Source organism: Centruroides vittatus, unplaced genomic scaffold (assembly GCF_030686945.1).
Source record: "Centruroides vittatus isolate TY-2023 unplaced genomic scaffold, ASM3068694v2 contig_726, whole genome shotgun sequence".
NCBI classification, from domain to species: Eukaryota; Metazoa; Arthropoda; class Arachnida; order Scorpiones; family Buthidae; genus Centruroides; species Centruroides vittatus.
In genome coordinates, this window is record NW_027122463.1 from 288,224 (window position 1) to 314,473 (window position 26,250).

The 26,250-nt window shown below is 30.8% G+C and overlaps 1 protein-coding gene across 2 annotated transcripts in view; it reads right to left on the reverse strand.

Moving 5' to 3' along the window:
- Positions 1-9,353: 9,353 nt before the first annotated feature.
- Cip4 (formin-binding protein 1-like Cip4) overlaps positions 9,354-26,250 on the reverse strand; it is a 76,961-nt gene continuing 60,064 nt past the window's right edge. For both annotated transcript variants that reach the window (XM_067277011.1, XM_067277010.1), the window contains 3 exons: positions 19,938-20,104; positions 18,886-19,083; positions 9,354-11,566 (listed from right to left, as the gene is read on the reverse strand). In XM_067277011.1, coding sequence (XP_067133112.1) covers positions 18,926-19,083; positions 19,938-20,104 — 325 coding nt within the window. In that variant the 3' untranslated portion in view covers positions 9,354-11,566; positions 18,886-18,925. The remainder of the gene's footprint in view (positions 11,567-18,885; positions 19,084-19,937; positions 20,105-26,250) is intronic.

Sequence of the window (26,250 nt, forward strand, 5' to 3'; positions counted from 1 at the left end):
ATAAAGAAGCTGTAAAGAAGCATTTTGATAGGAATCCCGATGCTTATAAAGAAGCATTTTGATAGGAATCCCAATGCTTATAAAGAAGCATTTTGATAGGAATCCCAATGCTTATAAAGAAGCATTTTGATAGGAATCCCAATGCTTATAAAGAAGCATTTTGATAGGAATCCCAATGCTTATAAAGAAGCATTTTGATAGGAATCCCAATGCTAATAAAGAAGCATTTTGATAGGAATCCCAATGCTTATAAAGAAGCATTTTGATAGGAATCCCAATGCTTATAAAGAAGCATTTTGATAGGAATCCCAATGCTTATAAAGAAGCATTTTGATAGGAATCCCAATGCTAATAAAGAAGCATTTTGATAGGAATCCCATGCTATAAGAAGCTGTAAAAGAAGCATTTTGATAGGAATCCCGATGCTAATAAAAGAAGCTGTAAAAGAAGCATTTTGATAGGAATCCCGATGCTAATAAAAAAGCTGTAAAAGAAGCATTTTGATAGGAATCCCGATGCTAATAAAAGAAGCTGTAAAAGAAGCATTTTGATAGGAATCCCGATGCTAATAAAAGAAGCTGTAAAAGAAGCATTTTGATAGGAATCCCGATGCTAATAAAAGAAGCTGTAAAAGAAGCATTTTGATAGGAATCCCGATGCTAATAAAAGAAGCTGTAAAAGAAGCATTTTGATAGGAATCCCGATGCTAATAAAGAAGCTGTAAAAGAAGCATTTTGATAGGAATCCCGATGCTAATAAAAGAAGCTGTAAAAGAAGCATTTTGATAGGAATCCCGATGCTAATAAAAGAAGCTGTAAAAGAAGCATTTTGATAGGAATCCCGATGCTAATAAAAGAAGCTGTAAAAGAAGCATTTTGATAGGAATCCCGATGCTAATAAAAGAAGCTGTAAAAGAAGCATTTTGATAGGAATCCCGATGCTAATAAAGAAGCTGTAAAGAAGCATTTTGATAGGAATCCCGATGCTAATAAAGAAGCTGTAAAGAAGCATTTTGATAGAAATCCTGAGGCTCATAAAAAAGCTGCAAAAAACATGCAAGCAATAAACGTACAGTAAAGACCTTACAGTGGGAAAACAAGGAACGTTCTGTTTTTCAATACCGAGCTGAAATTGATTATGCTGGTGATGAGAATGTGTTTATAGGACAGATGAATAAAATATGCAAATTTTGCAATGTCAAAAAATTTAACGATGAGATACCTGGTATGTGTTGCGCTAATGGAAAGGTTATGTTGCCCGGATTCAAAGAAGCACATGAGCCTTTAAGTAATTTTTCTTACAAAATAAATGAATCAAGTGGCAAAGAACTGCAAAAGGAATCAAAGAATTTTCTAAAAAATGCAAGAAAGTATAATGGATGTTTCGAAATGACTTCGTTCGGCAGTAAGGAAGTGAGAGAAGAGAATTATATGCCAATTTTTAAGATCCAAGGACAAATATATCATAGGATTGGCAGTCTTTTGCCATCAGAAGAACAACAACCTGTATTTCTTCAAATATATTTTGTAGGCAACGATGAAGAAGAGGTGAATATTAGGTGCAATAATTCCACAGGAGTGGATAAAAGATTAGTTTCTCAAATACAAAAGGCTCTTCATGAGCATAATTCATATGTCAAAGAGTTTAAAGCAGCTATTGAACGATATTCAACCAGAGAAAATTTTCAAATTGTAATTAATCCTGATAAACGACCTGCTGGTGAACATAAAGGACGATTCAATGCACCAACTGCACATGAAGTTGCCTTGGTGATTGTTGGACAATCTTTTGAAAAGCGCGACATTATTATTCAAAGCAGGGATAATAAGTTGATGCGCATTCCTGAAACGCATCGCTCTTATGATGCATTACAGTACCCATTACTTTTTTGCTATGGAGAAGATGGGTATTGTGTTAATATTCCTCAAGTCGATCCTGTCAGTAAACTTCCTGTTACAAAAACAGTATCAGCTTCCGATTTTTATGTGTACCGAATTATGATTAGAGAAAATTCACAGAATTGCATACTATATTATAAAAAATTGTTCAATCAGTTTTTGGTTGATATGTATGCAAAAATTGAAACTGAACGCCTTAGCTATATAAGAAGAAACCAAACCAGGTTGCGAGTAGAAACTTACGCGCATCTCAAAGATGCTATTAGTAAAGCTGCTGCTGAGGTTTCTGAGTTGGGTAAAATGACTATTTTACCAGCAACAATTCATGCAGGTGATAGGTATATGCATGAGCGAACTCAGGATGGTTTAGCACATGTACTACGCCATTATGGAAAACCAGATCTTTTTATTACATTTACATGTAATCCAAAGTGGAGCGAAATTAAAGGTAATTTGCTCTTTGGCCAAGAAGCTCAAGATCGTAACGACTTAATTGCGCGAGTCTTCCATTTGAAGCAAAAGAAATTTATGCAACTAATGACTAAATGTGCTATTTTTGGAAAATGTAAAAGCTATATGTCAACTATTGAACAGCAAAAAAGAGGTTTGCCTCATAGTCATAATTTATTTTTCTTAGAGGAATCTGTTAATCCTAATGATATTGACATGATTGTGAGTGCAGAAATTCCAGATCCTGAGAAAGACCCTGAGTTATACGAAATTGTGAAAGCACATATGATTCATGGCCCATGTGGCTCATTCAACAGAAATTCTCCATGTATGAAGGATGGATTTTGCAGTAAAGGCTTTCCCAAACCATTTTCCAAAGAAACACAATACGGTTTTGATGGTTTCCCGAAATATAGAAGACGATCAGCAGAAGATGGTGGATTTACAGTAACTTTAAAAAATAATGTACTTGATAACAGATGGGTAGTTCCATACAGTCCAGTGTTAAGTCTCACTTTTAACGTACATATTAATATGGAAATATGTAATTCGGTGAAATCGATCAAGTACATTAACAAGGGTTCAGACCAGGCTGCGTTTGCAGTTGAAAATAAGTATGACGAGATTACTAAATATGAAGTTCGGCGCTATATCAGTAGTTCTCATGCTGCTTGGAGAATCTTAGGATTTCCTATTCATGAACATTTTCCCCCTGTCATGCACCTTGCTGTACATCTAGAAAATGGTCAAAGGGTCTATTTTACTGAAAATACTCTTCAAAACAAAATTAGTAGCCCTCCAAAAACAACGCTTTTGGCATTTTTTGAGTTGTGTAAGGTTGATGATTTTGCCAAAACGCTTTTATATAACGAAATTCCAGCATACTACGTATTGAAAAATGGTAAATTTGTAAGAAGAAAAAAGGGAATGAATGTATCTAATCACACTGACATTAAGAAAGATCATGTCATAGGTAGAGTTTATACAGTACACCCGAACAATGCAGAATGCTATTATCTCCGCATGTTGCTGCATGAAGAGGACCTACATCATTTTTAGATCTAAAAACTGTTAACGGCACAGTTCATCCTACATTTCAAAACGCATGTAGAACATTAGGATTACTAAAAGATGACAAGCACTGGGAACACACACTGGAGGAGGCAAGTCTTTGCGATTCTCCAAAGAAAATTTGAGAGCTATCTGCTACAATGCTAATGTTTTGCCAATTGCCAGATCCCCTAAAATTATGGGATAAATATAAGGATTATTTAGGTAAAGATGTTAAACATCAATTGAATCGTGAGTTTCAGACGTTGAACATTCAAATTGATATGAATGAGGTTTACAACAAGTGTCTTTTGCTGTTACAAGAAACTTTGTTTGAATCGGAGGATTGCAAATAAATGAATATGGACTCGCGATCGAATAATAAAATTCAAAATCACGACTATTTAAAGGAATTGGCGTTTGATGTAATTGAGCAATCAGAAAAGGTATCCAAAAATAAACCACTGCTGATGATCAAAGAAAGATATTTGACGAAGTCATGGATAGCATTAATTCCAGTAAAGGAAATATATTTTTAGACACTCCAGGCGGAACTGGAAAAACTTTCTTAATAAATCTGATACTTGCCAAAATAAGAGCAAATAAACAAATTGCCATTGGCGTTGCGTCCTCTGGAATTGCGGCTACTTTAATTGAAGGTGGAAAAACGCCCATTCCGCTTTTAAATTACCATTTAATTTAAATTTTTCGGAGACCCCGGTATGCAGCATATCAACACAAAGTGCCATAGCTCAAATATTGCGGGAATGTAAGATCATTGTCTGGGATGAAGTCACCATGGTTCATAGACGATGAGCAGTTGAAGCTTTAAATAGAACACTCCAGGATTTACGACACAATAATGATGTGATGGGCGGTGCAACGGTTTTGTTATGTGGAGATTTTAGGCAAACACTACCTGTTGTACCCAGGGGTACACGGGCTAATGAGGTGAATGCTTGTTTAAATTCGTCCTCTTTATGGCTGAAAATTAAAATACTTCATTTGAAAACTAATATAAGAGTTCATTTAAATGGAGATGCTAAAGCGAAAGAGTTTACAGATTTACTAATTTAAATTGGAGATGGAAAATTAAAAGAAAAATAAGGTTATATTACCATTCCTAAGGAGTTGTGCAAGTTAGCTGGCGATTTGGAAGCGTTAACTGAACACATCTATCCAGACTTAGTAAATCTGCGAAAGAAACCGATTTCATGGCTGAAGGAGCGAGGAATTTTATCACCAAAGAACGATAGAGCTCAAGAAATCAATCAACTTTTATTACAAAAATTTGACGCAGATGAAATGACGTATAGTTCTATAGATTCAGTTGTAGAAAAAGAAGAGACTGTAAATTATCCCGTTGAATTTCTAAATACTCTGAAGCCTTCTGGTATTCCGTTCCATAAATTAACTTTGAAAATTGGAACTCCTATCATGTTGCTAAGAAATTTGTATCATCCCAAACTATGTAACGGTACGAAGGTACAAGTTAAAACACTACATAAGAATGTGGATGAAGCAACTATTATTACTGGTTGTAGCGTTGGTGAATCAGTATTTATTCCTCGCATTCCTTTAATTTCAACTGATTATCCATTCCAATTCAAGAGGCTTCAATTTCCCGTAAAATTATGTTTTACTATGACGATTAATAAAGCACAAGGGCAAACTTTGAAAAAAAGCTGGAATAGATCTGAGAGAGAATTGTTTCTCGCATGGCCAGTTTTATGTTGCATGCTCCAGAGTTAGTTCTACTAAAGATTTGGCCATTCTTAGCAAAGAAGGCAAAACAACTAACATCGTATATAAAGAAGTACTGTGGAATTAAAATTAAAATACTTCATTTGAAAACTAATATGACGTTTTTTACCCGAGCAACGCCGGGCTTATCTGCTAGTATAATAATAAAATCAACGAATATGAGAAATTTAATTTTACTATATTTAGAGAGTATTAAAAAAACATGCGTTTATATTGTCAGAATCTTTCTTATATTCTGTTGTATACAATATACAGTAATTAATACATTTATAAAGATCAAAATACTTACAATATTCAATTAAAATTGACGCAATATCAATAAATTAAGTAAAATTTCTTTCCAAAACGCAGTTACTCGACTTTCAACAATACAGATCAACAATAGACTAACAATGGGCTATTTCGTATTGTTGAGAATTTTTTTTTTTTGCATCAAATATGAAAAATGAATATTTTTGTTTTATATTCATTCCTTTTGCTAAAATTGAAAAATCAAACAACGAGTTGCATAACTTTTCAGCCGATATGAGATATTATTTTAAAAATAACTGTTATATCATCAAATATAATAAATAAAATTGTGTGTGGCGCCATCTGTTATGAGATTTTGTTATAAAATCAATTTTATATTATTAATCATTATAAAATGGGAAAAAGCTTAATTTTGTGGATACAGATGAGTTTTATTTAAAAAAAATTGTAAATGCTAATAACGAGGTTAATGTTACTCTTGGTGCCAAGATGGCGGCTTGTCTCTGATTCCAGCAAGGAAACAGTGGGACGCACGTTCTAACCTAACCTATTCTAATGAATTATTGTAATTATTAGCAACCAAATTATTAGAATAGGTTAGGTTAGAATGTGCCTCCCACTGTTTCCTTGCTGGAATCAGAGTCGAGCCGCCATCTTGGCACCAAGAGTAACATTAACCATAACGAGTATAAGGTTCACTAAGTCCTACCCCCTTCTCGAAATACGTCAGGTTTAACAGGTTTACGAAACTGTTTATGGTTTGACGAATGGCAATTTGTCTAGATGAAGATATTTGTGCTTGAGGTTCGCAGATTGTATCTCTTTCTGAAGCTGCTGTCTTTCGGAGGCCCCAAGAATGCGCTTCTTGCGTCTGTGCGATAGTCCACCACCGGTAACCACGAGAAACTGCATGATTGAGAATGGCTATGAGAAGAAAATCATTTTCCTGCACTATCATCTTCCTACTCTTCAATCCTGACTGATAATTTTGGAACGTGATAACGCACCTGCATAACTTTTATATCAAAATGTCGCAGTTTTGCGCCGCATATAGAATTGAGTGCAAAGTATTTTAACGGCTTATGTTCTGTCACTATCCTAATCTTACTATCAAAGATAGTGCACAAATTTCTTAAGATGCCATACCAATGTGAAAGGTTCCTTCTCTATGGTTACCCTACGTAATTCACTTTTCTGAGCTTAAGATTAGTGAACGCTAACAGGTGTTCTTTTCCTTCCTGGGTTATTTGAGCAAGACGCTCTCCTATTTGTCTATCTGAAGCATCTCTTAAACAATGTGTATGGTTTATTGGATTCAGGGAAGAACATTAAAGATATTTCCCGGTTTGTGGACCTCATTTTTCGGAATGTCACATCGCGCAACAGCTAGCCATTTCATAATCGCTCCGCTAATCACGATACAGTTTGTATTAAATTTTTGTTTCTTTTGATGTGGATTGTATTGGTATTCATTAGTTAAATGATTATAAGGAACATTACGAATCAGTATATGAAGTCGTCCTTAAATTTTCTAACCTCATTTTTATAAACTTTTGAACTACCATCTCGTGTTCGTGAAGCCCTCCATAACGCCACATAACCACCCTCAAAATTATGTAGGACTAACACACATCCTCGATCAACCCTCTTAATTCTACTGAGGAATAATATACAGCACGGAGTGCTGAACGCTACATTATTTTATTAATTACGTAAAGTACAAAGTACTGTAAACAGTATACAACACTTTGGAAACAAAAATGAAACATACTATTCCTTAGAGTTGAGATCCTGGCATTAAGAAAGTTTTTGTAAATACCCCACCTCCTTGTAACGCATAGTAATGATTACCTGCAAACCCACCCACATCTACATTACGTAATTTTTGGATAGCCCTATATTTATAAAACAAAGACAAAACCAGTTGTCGCGATTGGCGCTGTTTGCCGTAGCGGTATAATTTAGAACTAATGTTTACCAGAGAGCTAGACTCTTGTCAATTCACATTAACCTACATGAGAGTTTGAATTATTGTATATTGCAAAGAATGTACAGGACAGTACTATGGAAATTTTAGTTTTGTTTCCTTTTATAACATGAATTAAACTTTTATTAGGATTCAGTATTGTATTCTAATTACAACTGTATGTCAACTTTTTCTCATAACCCACTGAGGTGGCCAGAAATTGTACCTCAAAGGTGGCCATATTATTCTAATTTTTAGTCATTGTTAAATATTGTATTTCAATTCAAAACTTGAAAGACATTTCAACATTAATTTGTTTTAGTAACTTGCAAAATCTTTAATCACAATGGTACAAATTTTGTTTAATACAGTATAAATCACAAGTTTAAATTTTGAAAAAATGCAATTATTAATGGTCAATATGCCAATAAATAAATAGCCAGAATCCATAATTATTTCATCTAGATAAGTTTTATAACTATTCCAGAGTTTAGTATAAACAGTTAATTATTTTCTCAATGAAAATTCCATCTAATTGGCGTTCCACAAATATTTTCATACATGGCAATAAATCTTACATTTAGTCTTACAGAGAGCATTTTGCTATAATTTTATACTTTTATTCATTAATCATACATCATCTCGCAGAAAGAATTTTGTAATCAAACCTCTCTCAAAACAGCCAATCAAAATAAATATCTACATAATTTGTATTAGAAAGAATTTTTGCTGTATATGTAGCTATTTATGGCAAAATTGATATCAAGTTTCCAATTTGTTCTGGATTTATATCAAAAATTTTGTTAACATTAGTCTTATCATTCTATGTATTTAATTATTTGGCATAGAAAATTTAATGCATTTTTCTAAGCATTTTCTTTGTTTTTAGGCATTATTATAATAAAAGAAACCTGGTTTATTGTGTATCAATACCCTGGATAACTTTTTAAACATTTTTAATCATATTAATGATGTTTAAATTTCTCTCTCAATCGCAACATTTTAATAAATAAATAAAGATCCACATTTTAGAAGTTGGAATAAAAACATTTATGAAAAAGTTCCATGTTAGTCTTTCTACTCTGAAAGAAAAAAACATGCAAAATGAAACACAATATTTCAACATACTACAGATAAAGGGCTATTATAGTTTTAAGGATGTAGCTATATATAAAAATTATCCATTAAACACACTGCAAACTGTATACATAGTATTTCTTTAAAAAATGCACATGAAAGATGGTTCTTAGTAAGCAGAGGTATATTACTACATTTTAATAATTTATCTGAATTTAATTAAAATCTATATTGATTAATTTGATACAGCAAGTCCTTGTTATTGTTTTTTGTTTTTCAATTGTCTGTTACTTCATTAATGACAAACTAGCCATTGTAGTTAATTCAACATTAACAAGCAAAAAACATTTTGCATTTTCTTTTAAAGTTAGTAATAAATACATAAATGCAATTGTTAATTTGTGAAATTATTTAAAATAATTATACATGACTTACGCAATATAAGAGAACCTTCACAACTGATGATAAATGTAATTGAAAATAAGACAAGACTTAATTTAAGCAACCTTATTTTTGCTTAGTTCACATTTGAGTCTTTAGGTTTCTTTTTAATCAATTTAATAAAACATGAAGTATATGAAGTGAAAACACACATAAATTAAACAAAAAATTTTTCATAAGAGCAATCAGTTGTGAAATTTCTCAAATGTTTAATTAAAATAAATGCAATATAAATATGTTTATCACATAATAAATATATTACACAAGGTATGTTGATCCCAATATTCGTTGCTTTTGCTTTTGTTAACAATTTTGAAAAAACAAGGATGACTTACTGTAATAGATGTTTCTTTTGACAGAAGTTTCACAATAAATTTCATAAAAACTTTCCGAATTCCAAAAAAGTAATAATCTAAATAAAAAATAATTTATATTATTTCTTTCATTTTTACGAATAAATATTAAAGTAGTTTTATTTATACACTCCGAAATTAATGAACAGCCAATAGAGAACTAGTGCCAATGATTTCAATTGCAATACGTCTAATAGCTATTCAGCAAACATTACAGAATCTTAATTATTAAAAAAAACAAGTTTTAACAATATCATAAAAAGTGAAAAACATTACAATTAGTTTACAATTTGTTCAGTATTCACACAATAACATTTATGAACTATGATAACTATATTTTCAGGATGCACTTGTTCATTGTGTCCATGATTTTCCACATCATTTCACAAAACACCATTGATTGTTCAATCAATAACACAATTACAAAATTTCATATTTATGTTAAATTTATAACATAAATTAGTTTGAGTATTCTTTGATATCTTTCATTCTTATAAAAGCAACAATAACAAATTATCCATATAAAAGTTCACAAAATATTACAAGCATAATGATTTACAATATAAAAATGAAAGCACTATGATACAAATATACACGGCTACAACTAAATTTTGTAGCTCTTGATGTATTTAACTGCCTTGTTTGGTCTACAAATAGTGTGCAGCAATCATATTTGTTGACTGATTATTATAATTTAGGAAACTAAGGCATTATATAAGAATGCATGATACATATTTAGTATAAAACTGCAGTATGATAAATATATATTTGTGTGTGTTTTGTGTGTGTCTGTATTTCTACACTAGAAAAAGTTATTTCCTTATTGACTAAACATTATTCGTTTTAACTATATGAAAAATTGATGCACAATGAAAACATTCTAAACTTTGCATCATTACAACTTGAATGGACAATTTCAAACCATTTGTTAGATTAAATTGACAAATTATTCAATATTTACATTTCTTTTTTTAATATGTATATGTATATATATAATATATATATTTAGAAAATGTAGGTAATCCCAACAATAGTTCGTTTGACTAAAACATATCTAGTATGTTAAGATTGTAAAGTGAACAGAAGTTATTAATTACAAAATTAACATGACAGCATTACCCGCACTCATTACAAAAACAATTCTAAAATGCATTAAAGTTCAAAAATATTTTAAGAATATTCTTTGAAATTTAATGCAAATAATTTTAAATGGCATTACTGCTGACAATAGGTTAATTAAATACAGTAATATATCTATATACAACTGTCAAATATATCAAAATTTATACAGTTTTGCACAAAGATTTCACATCATCAAAAAATTTCTGATATGAATAAGGAAGTCAAAGCAAAAATATCACCAGGAGAGCCAAGACTGCAATATTTAAATTATATATATATAAAAAAATATACACGATCACATTTTGTTTTAGAACAGAAAGATTTAATAAATATTGAGCATTGAAATAGTAACAATATAACTTTGGACTTTGTACTTAAAACAAAAAAAAAAGAACTAAAAAAAAGAAAACAAAGCTGTTAAAATAATTTTAATTTGGCAAATGCACATTAATAACATGTAAACAAAAGGTATTAAAAAGATGCAAATATATTAGTTAAAACATATTTTAAAGCAAAAATTAAAGCAGGTAAATTACCTACTTCGAAAATTGGCACCTGAGAACTATACATTAAAATATTAATTTGAAAAGTTTAGACGAAAATTTTGTATCAAGACAGTTTATAGCTTAAATAATAATCTTCACATGTGAAATAATACATAAAATTAAAGATTTTATGCTAATAAATAGAATGATGATTTGTAAGAAGTTAAATTTATTATAATAAACTTTCAAGTATGACCTGCACACAGTACATCGTTTTAAAACATTGCACAACCACAACATAAATTTTCCTTATATCCTAAAATAAGGATTTGTAAAGATCTTTTACAAAACTACAAATGATAGTCTGCTTTAATTATTTAGGTTTATAAAAAAAAGGAAGCAGACAAAATATCTGCATGAGTATGGATTTACTTTTGACAATAAATAATGAGAGGAAATTTAAGTACAATGGTTGCTAATGACAGTTCCAGACATAGAAAAAAATGACTACTTTGCAAGGCTTTTCAGACTATTGCATTGCAGTATATGTTTTAAATGGACACATTATGGTAAAGACGGAATGGAAGATTATAAAGAAGCCTACAATGCTATAGTTTTGCCTTGCAAACTGTTAGAATGCTTTTGCTAATTTTCCTATGATGATGGGGCACCAAACTGCAATGGCAGTCACACTGGAATCAACATTACCTACAAAATAAAAAAAATATATATTTTTACATTAAAATAAGCAATTTAAATAATATAAAAATAAAAAATTTAAATTATTTTAATATTTCATTTTAACTCCCACTTATTATTTGTATTATAAATGTATACAGAAATAAACTTTGATATAGCACCATTCTTGTAAAATAACAATGCTTAATTATGAATAATGGTCCTTCCTGTATTAAATGTAAAACTTTGCATTGTAATAATAATATCACAGAATCGTGCAATTTTCAAACTTTCAAATTTGAACTCGTGCACAGATTTCATTATTATATACATTTCTTACTGTTTGAAATTCTTCAATTTAATGCCACAGTCGATTCAATAGATGAACAAATTGTGATACTAAACCAAGGTTTGACTGTGTACAGAATTTTGCTTAATGCTTTTAAAGATGAAAAATAACACATCAAATACTTGTATAAATATAATAATCATTATTCAGTCATCTATAATATATATTATTTTTATTTTCTGGCTTTATAGTCATATTTTAAGAAAAATTCTAAAAAATGAAATATCCAGAACTAGGCCAGCTCTAGATATTTAATTTTTTATATAAGCCTGTTGCACCTCAACTTTTAAACTTTATATAATCTAAAACTAATCTGATATTTCAGAAAAAAGATGACCACATCCTTTCCATCACTACATTATATGTTTTGCTACCATAGGTATGTACCTAAATTGTCTAATAAATGTGCTATCCCTGGAAATATCTTATTCAATATTAAAATATTTAATAATTCTAAACAGTTTTTTGGTCTAATATTTATGAATTAAATATTCAAAAATATTTAAGATTAAAAATTTAATAATTTTAACTATATAGAGTTTTAATGTATGATGCTCAATTATTTAAAATGAAAAAGTTTTTCAAAATTTTAAACAAAATAATGCATAAGATAAAAATATACTGCTCCCTCAGCACTTCTATCAGACAGGACAGTATATTTTTATGTAATCTCAGCTCCTAATTAAAAATAGGGCAACATATACAACAAACCAATTTCTGTTATCTTTTTTGTTCGCTGTTAAATTTTAAAACCAAAAGTCAGTATTATTCCTTATTTTTATTGGATTTTGTTTTTTGTGTCATCATTATATATAATTCTTAAGTTTTTCCATTTAACGAAATTATATACAGGTACTCCTCAATTTACAACGGAGTTCCGTTCTGATGACTACGTCGTTAAGTGAATTGGTCAATAAGCGAGGAGCTTGCACCGGGAATATAGGATCATTGTAAAATTATACAAATTATGCAACAAACTTCAAATTTATTCGTAAAAAGACTATTATAGTACGCTATTAGCCGATTATAGTACTATAAGACTACTATAGTAAACGCAAGCCTATTATAGTACGCTTAGTGCACATGTCACCATTTGCCACTGACCAACACTCAAGCTGAGAAAGGGGATTCCCCGAATTGCAGGTCGAAACTCGATTGGTCGTAAGTGCAAGTGGTCGTTAAGCAGATAGGTCGTAAAGTGAGAAGTACCTGTATTATAAATTAATTATTATTATATGAAACTTATTATAAAACAATGAGCTTAGTTTTTATAAGATTTAATAAAATTTAGCAGAATAAGTAATTAAAACAATTGTGATTTTTCAATTTGTTAAGTAGATAAGACATTATCAATATAGTGTTGTTTTTATTTTAGTCATTTTAAAATAAAATATATTGCTAAAATTTAATTTTTTAAATACATGTTATAATATAATTAGATATTAAAATAAACTTTTTCAGACAATAAAATTCAAATATTCAATTTAAAATCATGTATTTTATACTAGGGGACATTTCCAATATACATGTCTTGTAACAAAAATGTTGATGTTTTATAGATTCCCTGTGCTGACGTTTCTATTTTTATTTCCATTCTTTCATGTATATAATGTATACTTAAACATCTTGCTGCACTTCTATATCTATAGTGAATAATCTCTGCATTACAACACCATGCCATCATCTCAGAAGTGGTAAACGGATTTCCTGTAATTGCCACATCACAATTCACTGCAGTCACTGACATGTTGACCTGTCATATGCATATTAGAAGAAAGCAATAGTTACCAGTCATGGGCAAACAGGACAACCTGAGTGATTTTGAGCACGGACAGATCACTGGGGTCTGGAGGAATGGTACCATTATTTCCGAAACAGATGCACTCATTGGTTGTTCTTGTACCATGGTGTCAAGAGTGTATGAATGGAAAGGTCATGCACAAACATCACCAAAAGATCAAATAGCGACTGGCCACATGTGATTGATCCCAGAAGTGAGCATTGTGTGTCAAGACTGGTATCTGAACAAAGACATGTCACAGTTGGCAAAGCATGAACAGCTTACCTGCCAGAACAACAGTGGGCAAAGCAAAGATGTTTCAACAATGACTGTGCAACGTAATTTGCATTGACAGATTCAATAGCCATTGATGTGCATGGACCTCTGTTGACTACATGTCATCTCAAACAACCCCTCACATGACAAGAAAAAGGTGTCATTGGACCTTGGACGTGTGGATGAAGGTTGTCTGCATTATTTATTTGTTGGTATAGATGGATGGCCTGAGGCAGCAAGGATAAAAAGCAGATAAAAGTTATTTATGTGTTTATTCCATGAGATCAGTATAGAAAGAGAGCAAACATATACAATAGTACAAGGACCCAAAAGGATCACGGATAGCAAGATAGATCAGATGTCATCATCAACCAAACCCTTCCTACCATCCAGGAGATAATGGTTAAAAACATGTGATAGCCACACATTTAACAGTATGACGTGATGAGTCCCTTTTCATGCTAAACCATGCTGATGGTTAGGTCCAAACCTGCTGTAAACAGCACAAAGCTGCATCCCTGGTTGCACAGTTGAGATTTCACAAGCTGGTGGTGGTTGTATCAAAGTCTGGGGAGCATTCTCTTGGCAAGGCCTAAGACTATCGGTCATCATCCCTTAATCCTTAAATGATACAGGAATTTGTTAGATAATCATCAGCACACATCTCCAGACTGTTTCCTTACAATGATGCCATATTTCAAGGTATATAACACAGGTCTGCAAGTAAAAACTGCATAGGATTTTTATATATTTTCTCTTAAAGGTTTCAACTTGGTAAAAACGAAAAAATACCAAAAAAATTCCATCTTGTCAATTTTTTTTGTTACACTCAAGTTTTTGTTTGTATTTAGTTTACGCTAAATTCCTAGTTTATTCCTAGTTAACTTAAAATTTAGTTTATTTTTTTTAAATGGCCTTAAAACGAAGACTTCTCACATTAATTCTATCAATTATAGCTGGACCTGGCAATAAATAAAAAAAAAATGTTAATGGTTGAAGAGAGTAGTGGTAGGGGAGATGGGTTGAGTAGTTTTAGCATTAAGAGGAAGGTTGCATGATCATGTAGAAACAGGTTAAAAGTTGATAGTGAGTACTATTACTGGTGACGTTGAGCATGTTTCGACATGTTATCTGGGATAATAGGAATAAATATAAATAACCTGCTGTTGGATTAGATCATGTTTCAACAAGCTAAATAAGTTCAGTATCTCACTGGCCATCTAATGCCACACTCAGTTTATATCCAGCATTCAAACGCTACTGTGCTTGTATTTTTATTTCTGAAATATGGCTCGCAGAGGTTGTGTAATTTCGCCCGACAGCTTCTGTTATGTTTGTGGTGAATACACAGTGAAAAGTCAATAAAGAAACATATTAAACATCATCAAGTGAGTTTGTGAAGAAAGTTTATTTTTCATATTTCAAATTGAAACTTGGAGATCAAGACAAAGCATGGGCTCTGCGTAAGGTGTGCAGAAGATGCGAGGAAGATCTTTGTTTGTGGTTTAAGGGTAAGAAAAGCTAATTTTGTTTTGGTATTCCTATGATATGGCGTGAATAGAAAAATCACACAACCGACTGCTACCTCTGTTCGGTAGATATTAAAAGATTTAATACAAAAAATAAAACGAAAATATTTAACCCTAACCTTGACTCAGCTATTTGTCCAGTGTCTCATCATTCTGAAATACCAGTTCCACAGCTGCCTTCTAATTTAGATGACATCCTGAGTGAGTCAAAGGACTCAGAAACATTAGCTTCCCAGGACAAATCTAGCTTAGATTTTTCTGTTGACAAAGGACCTTAACTTTTTTCTCAGAGTGAGCTCAATGACCTAGTAAGAGACTTAGGTCTTTCAAAAGATGGAGCCAAATTGCTAGGATCAAGGTTAAAAAACAAAAAACCTGCTAACATCTGGGACCTCATTTTTGTGGTACAGGCATCAAGAGAGAAAATTTACTCAGTTTTGCTCCAAAGAGGGAAATCTGGTTTATTATAATGATGTCATAGGTTCACGAAGTGAGTTAAATAGAATATGATTCATCAGAATGGCAAATATTTGTTGATTCATCTAAAACTAGCCTCAAAGCAGTCTTGCTGCATAATGGAAATGTATTTGCATCTCTTTCTATGGCAAACTCGGTTCATATGGGAGAAAACTATACTGACTTGGCTACAATTCTTGAGAAAATCAAATATCAAGAGCATCAATGGATAGTTTGTGGAGATTTCAAAATACTAACCATGTTGTTGGGTCAGCAGGGAGGTTATACAGAATATCCTTGCTTTCTTTGTTTATGGGATAGTAGAGTGAGACAACTGCACTGGACAAAAACTGACTGGCCACCATGAGACAGTTTAACCCCTGGCAAGAAAAACGTCATCAATACGACATTGGTTCCCCCAGAAAAAGTGTTATTACCACCTCTTTATATTAAATTGGGGCTCATAAAGCAGTCTGCCAAATCACTGCCAAGATATGGGGATTGTTTCAGATATCTGTGTTCCAAGTTCCTGAAACTGTCTGAAGCCAAGTTAAAAGAGGGAGTAAATATCTGCATCCATAATTTTTCCAGTATAATAAGTCCTGTTAATATATAGAATGTACTAGTATACAAAGCAAATTTTAAATAGTGTTAGAAAGGACAAAAAGGCATAATAATTGAACATATCAGAGCAATCAAAGGAAAATATGCAAATTCGGCAGTATCGGAACATTGTAATACAGAAGGTTGTGCAATAGATCTAAATACAGCAAAAATTAGAAAAAAGGAAAAAAATAATTTTAAAAGACAACTGTACGAACATTTAAATATAATTAAGCAAACTAACAAAATGAATAACAACAATGGTAGAGAGATCCACCAATCATGGTTAAGCATTATAAAAAGGGGGGAGGAAGAAGTGTAAACGACGAGATGGGAATGTATTTGAAACAAAATTGCGTGGAACGAACAATCCAAAAGAAGAAGTAAGTGAATAAAAATAATAATTTAGATAATAACTCAATTTATTGTTTTAAACTAATTTTAATGTAAAAAATTAGGAATGTTTAAAATTGTTTGGTGGCTGTGGGTCATAAGTTTAAGTGGAAATGTAAAGAAGACTGGAAATACAGAAATTGTAAGAATTTTAGATATTTATTGTCGGGAAATGTTTGTATTCTTAATTAATTTTAGTAATAGTTGTATCGAAACAGGTTTTTATTGTTGATTATTGTTAATTACAGAAAGTGTCATTTAAAGGCCTGCTGAGGAGGGACGAACAAGTCCGAAACACATGTTTAAAGTGTATGTGTTCAGGTGAACTAAATAAAGAACATTATTTTTGATCTGTATGACTAAATATCTGCATCCATAATTTTTCCAGTATAATAAGTCCTGTTAATATATAGAATGTACTAGTATACAAAGCAAATTTTAAATAGTAAAAGAGGGAGTTTTCACTGGCCCCAGCATAAGAAAACTTTTATCTAATTCCCTCTTTTTGGAAACAATGGGAGAAAAGGAAAAAGAAGCATGGGACTCTTTCAAGAATGTAGTGCATAAGTTTTTGGTGAATACTAAGGACCCTAACTACAAAACCATTGTACAACGCATGCTGGCAGTGTATGAAGCTCAAGGATGCAAGATGAGCTTAAAAATTCATTTCTTACACTCCCATATTGACTATTTTCCCGAAAACTTGGGAGCCTACAGTGAAGAACAGGGTGAAAGATTTCACCAGGATGTCTGTGATATCGAAAGACATTACCAAGGAAAATGGGATGTCAATATATTAGCTGACTACTGTTGGATGCTCAATCGAGAAATCAGAGAAGGAAATCGGAAAAGAGTTTGGAGAAGCATCAAAGAGAAGAAGAAAAGGTTTCATAAGAAAAAAGAGTAGACCTAAAATAGTGTATAAATATCAAACAATTTTTTGATTTGTTATAAGAAAATATAATATATTTAGTTCATTGTAATAAATAAGAGTTTTTATCAAAAATTTGTTTTTATTTTGCAAAAAAACCTATACGTGATGGGATGTTACAGAAGTCATTTTTAGAATCTCCGATCTTTAAAACATATAGTTCAGCAAAAATATCCCATGCAGCTGAAAAAATTTTTTTTTTGCAGTCCTGTGTAATGCGCTGTGCCATCTGGCGAGGTTCACTTGGAAAGAGTTGAAAGAACATGACAATGAATTCCATACACTTCCTAGGCCCCAAACCCACCAGACTGGACCCCTACTGAACATGTTTGGGCTATGCTGGAATGTGTGGTGAGGTATTCACCCACTCCTTGAAATGTGCACCAACTGACAAAACTGCTCGAGCAGACATGGGTCCAGTTAAGTATAGAGAATGTTCAGCATCTGTTAGAGTTCATACCTGACATTTGTAAGCCATAATCACCCAGAAAGGTGGACCAACCTGTTATCAGGCAGGTGTTTCTAATGTAGTGATCATTCAGTATATATATGGAACTAGTGGTCAAGCAGAATAGCGTTGTCAGTCAATAAAGGTGAAAGAGGCAAAAAGTTCTCAGTGGAAGGAGATCTTGCATGAAGCCCTAGTGCTAACATCCAATGATTCTGAAATGTCTCTACTAGCAGTGAGACAGGATGATGACTGCAATGTGCTTATAAGGGCTGAGTTTTGGTGATGATCTCTGGTGAGTACTGGCTGACACTGTGTGTGTCACCACTGAAGTTCTCAAGCTGCAGTACACGAGATACAGGAAGGCCATGCAGCCCATGATATTTATAAATATATACATTGTATATATTGCTTATCTCATGGACTTTGCTCACTTGTTCAAAAATTTCATGATAATTCCGTGATTTTGAATACCACCATTTCTATCCCCCGTGATGAAAAAGTGTTGTGATAATTTTAAGCTAAGTATTTTATTTATAGAGAGTAAATATGCAAAAGTTAAAAAGAATTTTATGGTAAATTACCTAAGTAATGAGTAGAATTTTCCTCTGACGCTATAAACATTTAACAATTGTTGTATAGGAAACATTCAACATATGATGTTGGCACAAAACCTTCTTCTAAGTTACTTCTTCTAACTCTTGTCCATCCATCCCCTTGGTCCAATTCTACAACTTCAAATTCCTCACCCTCAAACATTGGAATAGAACCTTCACTTTGTGCTATTAAAAATAAAACACAAACTATAACAAATGCATTTTTATTTTTATATATATTGCAATTTAGCTGTTAATACAAAAAGCTGTTTATTTTAAATTAAATTAATCATTTTAATGCATGTTCAGATGGTAAATTTTCAGCATTTGTAAAATAAGAATAATCTCATTTATCACATCAGGTATTTTGTTAGAAAATTATTTAATAATTGGTAATAAATTTCTTTTGGATTACTAGGCTTGTTCAAGAAGTAGTGCCTTGAAATTTTTGCTATAGCAATAAAATGCCTTAGCTATGATAAAAGTGAAGTGGAATTTGTGAGTCTCCTTATAATGGAATACTGTTTCAAGGTATAAAAAAACTCATTTTCTGTCCCGTTTGTAGCCTACCAATGGCCCTACTTAATCCCGTTTGTAGCCTACCAATGGCCAAGTGGATAAAATCACTAAATATTGGTGTTTGGTGCAAAGTTTGCACCTGACCAACAAACTGGCCATGTGGAATTTTCCAGGTTTCTTCACATGCCTAATAGCTAAACAGGGACTAGTTTTTCCATAGAAAGCATTCTGAAAAGCACCCCCCCCCATTATAGTGCATTCCATATCAAACCAATTAAATCTGTCTTATATGAAACATAAATTTTTCAGCACATTTTTTATTCATAAGCTTATTGCTTTAACCTAATTATTATTATGCTTAACAATATAAAATTGCCCTCATAAAAGAAAACAATGTACTCTTTATTGTTAAATAGCATATGATTCTGCATGAAAACAACTTGGCAATTGATTCATTTGGTAGAATATAAATTAATTAATTATATTAAATCTTTTAATTAATTGTGATAATTATCATTTACCTTCAAAAGGATATAATGCTCTTGCAGTCCCTAATACAGGCAGTGGTTCCAGATCAAAATCTTGGTTCTCTCCATTGTCATATTCAGGTTCACCATCTGCATTCACATCTGTCTCACCATCTGCATCAGGTAAACTAGGATGACTGGTTCCAAGACCACTTTCAGGACTAAAAATTTTGTTCAGTATAAATAAAAATAATTATTTAATGTTAAATGATTCAGTACATTAAATGGCAAATATTCAAAGAATCATTTGATTTTACATTTTTTCTTTCTTCAATTTTATATAACCAATCAGAAAACAGATCTGATCTAATACAAAATTTTTTTAAATCAAATTACCAGATTCTCAAGTAAAAAAAATCTTTGATTATTTACACAAAAAATTGTTTGGACTAGAAAATGTGATTTTTCTAAACTCAAGTTTATGTATTTCTGTTACATAAATTTTTTATGAATTATTTTAAAACATCAGAAAAGTAAAAAATTTTATCAATATCTGGACATTTTAATAGAAGTTAAAAAAAAAACAGTAAAACAATCTTTAAAAACTGACAACTGTTTTTGTATTTATGCTGATTTCAAATTAACTAAAGTATATGTAAAGATAATCTGACAGAACTTATCTTTGAATATATATATATTCTGTGAATAAAGGAATATAAAACCTGAATCCCAGTTTTATCTGTATCTGGGTATCTATTCTGTATTAATTTCAAATCACTATATCCATCATACATACCCCTATAATGGAGATAATGATTTGAAATTAATGGAAATAAAGAAATGAAATTCATTTATCAACTACAAAAAACATATTCTAGTAATATTTCTCTTATGTGGATTAATTAAATTTTTTTTTAATACAGAGGTAGTTGCACTAAATTATTGATTCATTGAATCAATATCCAATATACAGTATAACAACTCATGTAAGTGATCGAACAGTACATATTGCATATATAAACAATAATTAAAGTCAAAAAAGAAATAATCTGGATGAAAGCAATTAAATAACTCAAAAAATCTTTAAATTACAACATTGCAATATTGGAGTTACATCTAACCACAGTAGAGAAAGATGCCAGAGATAATTATTATTGAACCAAAAGCATTATTACTGACATAACATAAACTAAAGGTAAATTAGAAGTAAAAATTTCTTTTTATGTACTTCCTTTGTATTATTAGATTGCAAAAAAAAAAAAAAATTATTGCACACGATACATAAACTATAAAAATGTATAGAAGTAGAATAAATTAAAAACAAAAGTAATAAAATGGAATCTAAAATATACCTTGCAGCTTTTTGAGACAAATGACAATGTGCTTGTAGGGATAAAAAATAAACTGTATGCAAAATAAAGACACATCAGTATGCCAATCCACTTAAACAAAAATATTTAATATAATGAACGTTTTTGTCCATATCAATCAAATTTCTTCAGGTTACATAAGCCTATATACCAGTTCTTAAGGTGTTTAATATGCAAAATTAACACATTTTACAATTAACATTTAAAAATATTAGTGGAATAACAAATCTCAATAGCAACCATTTTAACATTACAATCTTGAATGTATTGAAGCAAAACAAACAAAAATAAATAGCATTAAATAAAAACATTTTGAAAATTATTGCTCAAAATCATTAAATTAGAAGTCAATCCCAATTATAAATGATCATTTTTCAATATTTTACATTTTTATTCTAAAATGATACTATCATTTTCAGATAATGTTTTCTGAGTAGAATAGGTGATACTGACATATTCAATTATAAAAGGCAAAAAAATATAATAATTATGCTAAAATTTAATGTTTATCTAAATATATTAAATTTTAAGTTACATAACAATGCAGGTTTTACCATTGTTCCTTTCTTTCAAATAATATTTGTAACTTTTATAAGTAAAAGAAAAGCATGAACTTTATTGCTTGATATAGAATACTGTATTACCTTGAATAAGCATCTGGCATTTATTTATTTCAATGGGTCAAAATCCCTGACATTTACTCAATGCTAGTGCTATTTGAGACTTGGTGCTTAATTTTTATAGTTAGTTGATTATTATGACTACTATAATTCAATTTGTTTCAGTACAGTAATACAGAATTTTAGCAAAAAAAAAAAAAAAAAATGAAAGAAAAAAAACTATGCTTTCCATTGCTAAATTATAAAGAACTAGTATTTCTATTATTTTTTATCAGTAATATTTTTATCAGTAACTTACCATAAAGTTTAAAAAAATTATTATTTTATTCAACTTACAGTTCAATTTTTTTTCTACAGTCCAACTAAATACTGATAGCCATATCCTTGCAATAAAAATATCATCATGAATGCAAAATGTGCTGTTGCACATTTTTCATGCATGGTATTATTTTTCATGTGAAGATGTGCTATTTTCACATGAATTTTCTTAAAAAACAATAAAATAATTCTTCTTTAAAGAATTAAGAAAATAATTATATTATTTAATGCAAGTCAACAGAATAAGTTTATTTTGTACAGTGCAACCTAAAAATGCTCATATATAGGTACTTACTAGGTAAAATAATACTGTATTTTCATGCAAACAACATTCTCTTACATGTGAAAATTGCTTGTTTTGAAACATGTCTTGCTTCACTTACAAGAGCATGTTTTTAAATGCACCAGCTTGTTTTGGCTTATAAGGAAACTACACTGATGCATAAATGTAAATTAAATGTAAAGGTATTGATATAGTAATTATTCAGTGACATCTCTGTGGTAACTATTATTTTTAGTTTGGCTTTTTAATGTTTTTGAAACTATAAAAGTTTTATTAAAAATAATGAATTTTTTAACATACTTTGCAGAATACAGTGCCATTTTGTCCAATTAAGAGCATGCTCTTATATACACAGAAACATAATATTCTTAATTTTTAAAAGCAAAGTTTATCTTTTATCTTATTTTAAGCCATAGTAATTTAGCTTTCTTAGCTAAATATAATCAATTGTCAAATACAACCCTGGTATTTGATTTTCTGTTTCAACAAATTTATACATTGCAATATCAAAATAAAATAATCCTAATAATATGAATCTTTTGAAGTGTAATTGCAAAAGCTTCCAAACTTCTACTAGTAAACAAGGGATGCAATGAATGATTCTGTTCCTATTGTCTGTTTTCATTTGTTTCAATAGTTTTGTATCTATGTTCTAATGTTATTGAATAATTTGGTAATTTTTTTTTATAAAATTTGAGCTTATTCTTAACAGTTCATTGTAATAGTTTCATTATCTTATTTGTTTATTTTCATTGTTATTCTGTTTTTATACAGCAATATTTTAATGTAAAATGTACAATAACATTATAACATTTTCATTACTGTCTTTACAAATGACAGTAATGAAAATGCAGCTCATATATACAATTCCTAATAGGGGCACTAAACAAACTTATTTCATTTTATAGTTGCTTACAAATATATCCTTTCATAATCACATTGTTTGTTAATAAATTTCAATGGCCCTACTGTTATATTTAACATCATGCTACAATCATGGACTGATGTATAGTTGTTTTGTAGTGTTTTAGTGTCCTTTGGAAAAATTAATTTGGATTACTTAGATCAGAGCTCTGCAACCAGTGTGCCCTGGCACACTTGTATGCTGCAAGATGAGGCTAAGTGTGCCATGGCACAATGCCTCCAAGAGGAGGAAAAGTGCAGAGTTTGTGGTGGACACATGAATATGATTAATACAGGTTGATTGAAAAGGAACAATGATTTGCCTATTACATGTTTATTGCCACTGATGTTTGTGACAGAAGGGATTGTTACAAGCTTCAAAGGTTTACACCTATGCAGTGATATTTCACAGAATATGTGCATCTGTTTACTCACAAACTCGTCTATAAATTTAGCACCATATTTAACAAAATCTGTACATGTGAAATTTGCCAAGTTGCATGTATCAGTTGTGCACTCTGTTGCATCCACCCTTGAAATGAAGATTCCGATCATGTGCTTTTCATGCCAGGCCTGCATGATACTTCGTCTAGGGTGGTTTCCATTATTTCTTACTTATGCTAAGTAAGAAATAAGAAAATTGATTACAAACAAATTTAAAATATTCTTATATTATGACAAGTAAAACAACAATAAATCAGTATTTTTTGTTTTTGGTATACACTTTTTAATGTCTATATTTTTTGTATATTTTTACTTGTGGCATACCACGGAATTCTAGAAAGTATCTAAGTGTACCACCATGCACAAGAAAAGATTGCAGAGCACTGATTTAGATGGATGGAAATCAGATTTTTTCCATAATAATTCCATAAACATTCCTCAAATTCTAAATTTCCAATATTTGAATCATTTTGAAAAATGAATTAGACTTGGATAACAGGTAATGTGGAAGGATATATTTTGCAGTGTACAATGATGAGATTGCTGCTTTGCTTCTTCATTTCATGCATGAAGTTACAGCAAATGGACTGCAGATATATGCAATCTAAATTACATGTTAGTTATTTAGAAACTGAGCTGATCTAAATAATTTAGCTTTAATTTTACAATTTTTTTTCTGATATCCCAAGCAGAAATTACATTCTGCACATAATGTAGGCATTTGACTATTTCCAAAATTTAAAATTTGAACTGCCTCTTCATAAAGAATTACTACATGCTACAGTATTATTGTGCATATAACCTGCAGGTTGTCTGTGTTGAAAAGACAATTTCAAAAAGGGCATGGGTTATATAAGCATATTTTAAATTGCAATTAAGAACTTGCACCTATGGAGAAATGGCTGCTCAATAGGCATAAGGTATGCAATTGTATATGTTATACAAAAGACTTATTTTTGTTCTAGCAATTTTCTATGAAACATATGCCAATGTGAGTTAAACACCGCTGCAGGTTACACAGTTGTACACAGGAAAATATGATACTAGAAAACAATTTTTTTTATACTATTTCTGATAAAAATATACGAATATAGCAACGACCAGAATTAAAGTAGAGGAGACTGGGCTGGTTGTAGTACATGCGGATTGTAACACTAGCAATATATTTTATTCTAGTCAGTTGGCATCATTGTAATTTTACATGCACATGCTTATGTAACATTTATAACAAAAGGAAGAGATGTATATATGAATTATGAATGTGTTACAGTTAATGTGAAATTGCAAATTTTAAAATTTTGATGTATGAAGTAAATATGTAAGCATTTTAAAAAAAATTATGTTTTGTTTTTTAAGTCTAATCTATATAACTAACAGTTTAAAAGTGGTTACTGAATATTACTGAAGATTTTCGGCAATTAAATGCTTGCCATGCATTCCACTAAAAAGTGTAGTGTGGACAGGTTTTAACATTAAATGTTGGATATGTTGTAATGAGTTAAACATAAGCCCACCAAGAAATATTAGTATATGATAAAACTTACTTATGAAAATGATGTGGGGATTTGGTTTATAATGAAATATATGGAGACAGTTAGATAGGAGAGCATAGGTTCAGTGTATTCATTGCAAACAGTAAGCCCACAACAACTGTACTCTTAGACACTTATCAGATAGCTATGTTGTGATTTTTGTGAGTAGTTACAGCTATTATTCTGCTACTTATAATTGATCCACATTCTCAATTTGGAATAAAACATTCTTTCAATTAATTACTGTTTATACTGTAGGAAATTTTATAACATGCCCCAGCAAATGTTACAAACCTGCTGGTGCAACTTTAATTTATGGTAACAGTTATGAAAGTCCCTGGAATTAATAATTTTCTAGAAGTGCAAAACATGTACAAACATTTTGGTATCTAGAGTTTCATAAAAAATCTAGTATTAATTTCTTTATGGTAAAAAGTTTTGAAAAGTGTTATGACCAACCTTTGTCTTTTCCTACTATTTTCAGACAACCATTACTTATATAACTATTTAAAATCTAAATAAGTAAATATGTAGGTACAGTAGTCCCACAAACTTGACTTAATGTGGACTGAGATGACAAGTTACCAAAAACGATGAGTTTTATGGACTCCTGTGTTAACAGTAAAGTGACCAGCAAATCTGACCTCTTTTCATCTGTGGAAGCATGTTGCTTAACTTTAGCAGAACTCTGCTAAATTAATGAATATGTTTAATGTGCAGTGGCATAGCAATGATGCTAGTCTAAATAGCATAATACAAAATTAGTACATCTATGAATTTTTGCAAATTTATACATGTATTACTGTAATTACATACCATTAGTGACTATTTCTATTTGCAGTTAAATTTTAATTTAAAAATAAATATGTTGGCTGTTCAGTGGCTACTTTTGAGTTA